We start from the raw sequence: 5,075 nt of genomic DNA, 5'->3' as shown, positions 1-5,075 counted from the left end.
GCCGAAAATGGCTCATTTTGAATGAGCCATTTGAAAGTGTTTACATTCGTTCTATTTCATTTGTTCTCATTTCAACAGCTGATTTTTCAACTTGCATGTTGATTTGATTTTTGACCTGTGCCAAAAAAATTTTGCATGAAGGTTAAATATGCCTTCAAACCTTACATTAGAAACTTAAAACATATTTTTAACTTCGATTAATTACTTTTTGGGAAGTAAAAGTTCTAAAAAGCAGTAAATCGTTTTCAAGAAAATGCAACCACCAAACATTTGTTTACCTTTTTTTGTAAATATGTTAAAAACAGCTTTTTCAAACTGTCAAAATGTCATGAAGAGCTTTCATTTAGGGTGTGTTCAATGTATTCCTTTGCATTTGGAACGTATGTGGAATGCATTCGAACGTCATTCATACAGAATGTGAGAAAATTGCTCATTTTGTGCTTGAAATTTTATATGCAAGAATGAGCCATTCGATACTCATTTTCGATTTTTGACCAAAATGAGCCATTTTCGGCCAATGTAAACGCCGTATAATGGGCATAGCTGAGAAATCGGAATGGTATCGATGTATATTGGAAATTTTCATCAACAAAATCACTTTTTATTGTTGATTTTATTTAAGTACCTACACAAGATTTTGGTAAGAAAATCCTTGTATGGTATTTTATGCTCTGATAGATTAATTGCTGCTAAGCCTTTTGTATTCTAATGTCTACCTTGCTCTTGATTACTGGAATAGGGTTTCAAGTCTAGACTTTTACGGTTTTAAAAATCTTGCAGCATAGTAAAATGTTTCGAAATTATTAATTTTTAAGAAATTTGTTAAAATAGAATAGTTATTACTATAATTTTTTAATATTGAACACATTCTTGTACGTGTAGAACCCAGTGGAGTGTTACCATCACGAAAAGTAATTAGAAAATTTTGTATATAGTGCAAAAAAATTGTGTGCGTTTAGGCAACTCTATTAGGATTTTTGTAAACAAATTATAATTTTGAATGAAAAAGTAATTTATTTTAATTAAAACTAAAAAACTAATTTATTTTTCATAAAATGTTTTCATCACAACAGCAGTTAAAAAGAAAAACACCAGCAAATGGCATAAATAGACGAGAGTTTATTGAGCATTTAGTGGAAGAATACCATACAACAACAAACATTGGTATTATGCATATTTTTTTTCTTTTGTGTTGTATAAAAAAAATAGCAATTGAATTTTTATAATAGAAGCGAAGGAGCAAGTAACTGCTAATTTAGCTAATTTTGCATATGATCCTATAAACTGGAAGTACTTGAAGGACACAAAAGCTTTGTATGTGTTTATGGAAGTCATTCCCTTGCCAAACGAGCGACTACAGTTGCATGCACTTGCCGGATTGTGTAACATATGCTTAGGTATTTAGTGACGTCTTCAAAATATTTTATAAAATTAAATTAAGTTAAATATTAATTATAGATGCACAAGCAAAACGATTTATAACAAAAGGAAGCAGTTTTACAGCGTTAACTAAATTATTTTTGGAGACACAAAATAGTGAAATAATTATTAATTTTATAACACTTTTTCATCAATTGCTTACTGTGGAAGAGACTGACTCTGAATTAAAACAAATTATAGCAACTCCTGATATACTCAAAAGAGTAATTAATTTACGTCAGCAAACGGCGGATCAAAGAATAAAGAATCTTTGTATAATATTTTTAGAAGATTTTGGTAGCAGAATAGAAATTCATGAATTACCTACAATTAGTAAACCAAATGTTAATATTACGGAGGTTTTGCAGTCAAACAGCGTTGAAAACTGCTGAAGCAGTACTTGTTAGAAATTTCACACAGGATGATTTGAATAAATTTTCAGAATTTACCGGTGATTTTAACACGATACATGACATATCAACACCACCTGCTGAACGCAGAGTACATGGTGCTTTACTAAATGCTGTTATTGCTGGCATAATAGGTACAAAACTACCTGGTCCAGGTACCGTTGTGTTGGAACAAAGATTTAAGTTTTTGAAACCATGTCGCATTAATGTGGACACAGAGTTTCGCGTACGTCTATTGGAAAAACGTAAAATATCAATGGTAGAATATGAAGCAAAGCAATTGAATGAAACCGTATTGGAGGGGAATGCGAAGTTACTCTTAAAAAATTAATAACGCATATGTGTATTTTGTTGTATATATTTCTTAAATAAATTTATTTTAATGTAATTAAAACTTTTAACTTTATTTCTTTTGTGCACGTTTGCCTTCGCCCTTTTTAGGTGCCGCTTTTCCCCGAAGTTTTCTTACTCGTTTCATTTCTTCTTTGAAATCTTGATGTTCATCGCGGAAGAGACCATAAGCACGTAGATTTTTCATCAGGATATGGGTTTCTACATGTCTAGGATACCAGTTGACCACATAGTCACGCTTGTGTATGGGCTCTTCGGCGTACATACGTACCACTTTCATGGATTTAGGGTTCGTTTCTCGTGCGACTTCACCAAATATACGATTGGAGAGATAATTCATGCGTCTAGCATATTGTGTACCCAATTTTATCAAATCACCATACTTGTATCCAGACATTATGAGTTTTGTCACAGTTTTTAATTAAAAACAATATTAAATAAATACATTAATTATATTTTTGTTGGTTATGTCATAACATCTGTATTATGTCAAAGTCTGTTTACAATATATTTAATGCAATGTTGCAACATTTCACTTCTAAATTATAAATATTCTCAGCTATACAGAAAGTCTTTTTGTCATATTTGTTGTATTGTGTTAAAATATCGAATATATATTTTAAAATTTTTTACTTCCAATAATGTCTGCGATAAGTATATATGTATATATTTATTTACTTAATGTATGCATTTTAAATGTACTATGCACTTTCCTTGCACAGAAAACATCACAAATATAATAGGTTTGTTTCACGAGCTACTCGTAGTAGTAAAATACAACAACTGAGAGCATAACACAAATAAAGTGCCAAATTTCGCTCTTTACACAGATTTTATGGAACAGCTTTGTGTAAAGTCTAGTGAGAACACCAGTACTACACAAATAAACAATACAAAAATTTAATTCAAACCAAAACAGCTTATTCACACATCAACACAAATTTTACTTGAAATAATATGTACGAGTAAAGTCTGTGTAATATTTTCAAATTTCGATAGGGATGTTAAACTCTCTCAGATGCTCTCATTTACTGGAACAGTTGCTGGTGGAACGTACTTGTGTATACACAGTGTTGCACAAAATTACTACAATTAGCTCGTGGAACAGATCTACTATTTGTGTATTTAATTATAATAGTCTTAATAATTTTTAACAACTTAATTGTTGAGCAATAATTATAATAGGGGTATTCAGGCAACTGATTAGTTGCTTAGTAGTTGATTACAACAAAAATTTGCACACAAAAATGAAACTAAGCCAAGAATCAACTATTTCGGTGATTCTCAGATTAGTACAAATTTGATTAATAGTGCTACCAGTACCAAGTGTCGTAATAATAACTTAAAATGAACTTTAGTATAGAAATTTGTTAGCTGTCTCTTTTGCTGTTCACTTTTGCTGTTGATGCGAGTGCTGCCAAGGCATTTACCCACAACAAACTAATCAGTTCAAGCAACTGATTAACATCAAAATGCTAAATTTTTTTTATATGAAGTTTTTGAATCAACTAAGCAACTAATCAGTTGCCTGAATAAGCAATCAAGCAATAAAAATATAGTGAACGTCTGTCTTAATGCTTCTATCCGCATACTCTTGATTTGTTATTTCTCTGTATGCGACACCAAAATATGTTTTATCCTGTTTCTATATAATCACTATAATTTACAAGTTTGGAATTAATTTATATTAATTAATTTCTATTAATATTATAATATGTATTTTGTATTACATTATTCAAATCTCTACATAGAATTGTAAAAAATGTGTTAATAAAAACATTAATATATTTTCTATATTATTTAAAGAATGTGGCATCCCTGATATTTTCTGCAAAATGTCAGAGTCATATGCTTTGGTGAAGTGACAACATCAACTAGTTCAATGACGTTTTTACGAAAAAAGTTGTATTTTTCCAAAATAAATAAATAAATTGCGTAAATTTTAAAAATTTGACGGAATAGAATTGTGTATATATATAACAAAAACTGTATATGAAAAATTATTATATAAGTTAAAATAGTAAAATATAAGATAAAATACGAAAATGTTTCGCAGTCGTAGTTGGTTTGGTGGAGGGTGGAATCGCCCTAGAAATCGTCTTTCATTGGATCATCTAAAATACTTATATGGAATATTAGAAAAAAATACTACCGTATCAGAAAGTAATCGTAGCTTGTTGGTGGAATCGCTGCGTTGCATAGCTGAAATATTGATATGGGGTGATCAACATGATTCTTCAGTATTTGAGTAAGGAAATATACGACTTTTTGTTTCCAATTTATATAATTATATTAATATTTGCTCATTTTCTAATTTTATAGCTTTTTCTTGGAAAAAAATATGTTATTATATTTTTTGAATATAATGCGACAGAAAAGTGGTGGTTCGAGTTTTGTTTGCGTGCAACTTTTACAAACGCTGAATATATTATTTGAAAACATTAGAAATGAGACGTCGTTATGTAAATATAAATAATTATTTTAATCAGTATGTATTCTATGTTAATACGTAATTTGTTTGTTTTCATATTAGATTATTTGTTGAGCAATAATCATGTAAATTCTATAATTGTGCATAAGTTCGATTTTTCCGATGAGGATGTTATGGGCTATTATATTTTATTTCTGAAAACATTGAGCTTGAAATTAAATACACACACAATACATTTCTTCTATAATGAGGTAAGTATTTTTTTTATATGTATTTCTATGGTATGAACTAAATATTGTCCACAGCATACAAACGATTTCCCGCTGTATACAGAAGCAATAAAATTTTTCAATCATCCAGAGTCAATGGTGCGTATTGCAGTGCGTACGATATCTCTAAATGTTTATAAAGTACAAAATGCCAGTATGCTGCGATTTATAAGAGATAAGTATGTTATATGACAA

The 5,075-nt window shown here is 29.7% G+C and overlaps 2 protein-coding genes and 1 pseudogene across 2 annotated transcripts; 2 read left to right on the top strand and 1 right to left on the bottom strand.

Annotated features, from left to right (window-relative positions):
- The first annotated feature begins 1,055 nt into the window (after positions 1-1,055).
- LOC119684425 lies at positions 1,056-2,201 on the top strand (annotated as a pseudogene).
- On the bottom strand, positions 2,172-2,661 carry LOC119684424 (28S ribosomal protein S33, mitochondrial-like). The gene has a single exon (XM_038098466.1). It carries the CDS (start codon positions 2,575-2,577, stop codon positions 2,233-2,235), a length of 345 nt encoding a protein of 114 aa, XP_037954394.1. The 5' UTR covers positions 2,578-2,661; the 3' UTR covers positions 2,172-2,232.
- Positions 2,662-4,159: 1,498 nt separating this feature from the next.
- Positions 4,160-5,072, top strand: LOC119677148 (protein CLEC16A homolog). The gene is made up of 4 exons (XM_038088415.1): positions 4,160-4,428; positions 4,503-4,642; positions 4,714-4,862; positions 4,917-5,072. The coding sequence occupies exons 1-4, from the start codon at positions 4,226-4,228 to the stop codon at positions 5,070-5,072; spliced, it is 648 nt and encodes a 215-aa protein (XP_037944343.1). The 5' UTR covers positions 4,160-4,225.
- Positions 5,073-5,075: the final 3 nt, after the last annotated feature.

Source organism: Teleopsis dalmanni, chromosome 2 (assembly GCF_002237135.1).
Source record: "Teleopsis dalmanni isolate 2A chromosome 2, ASM223713v2, whole genome shotgun sequence".
Classification (NCBI taxonomy): domain Eukaryota; kingdom Metazoa; phylum Arthropoda; class Insecta; order Diptera; family Diopsidae; genus Teleopsis; species Teleopsis dalmanni.
The sequence above is the reverse complement of the archived record's forward strand: the minus strand, read 5'-3'. Positions and strand labels throughout refer to the sequence as shown.

Bases quoted from the DNA above. Each gene is read 5' to 3' on its own strand.
- LOC119677148 (XM_038088415.1), top strand. From the start codon at position 4,226: ATGTTTCGCAGTCGTAGTTGGTTTGGTGGAGGGTGGAATCGCCCTAGA. The intron at 4,429-4,502 runs GTAAGGAAATAT...CTAATTTTATAG, and splicing joins CATGATTCTTCAGTATTTGA to CTTTTTCTTGGAAAAAAATA. The intron at 4,643-4,713 runs GTAAATATAAAT...TTTTCATATTAG, and splicing joins TAGAAATGAGACGTCGTTAT to ATTATTTGTTGAGCAATAAT.
- LOC119684424 (XM_038098466.1), bottom strand. From the start codon at position 2,577: ATGTCTGGATACAAGTATGGTGATTTGATAAAATTGGGTACACAATAT.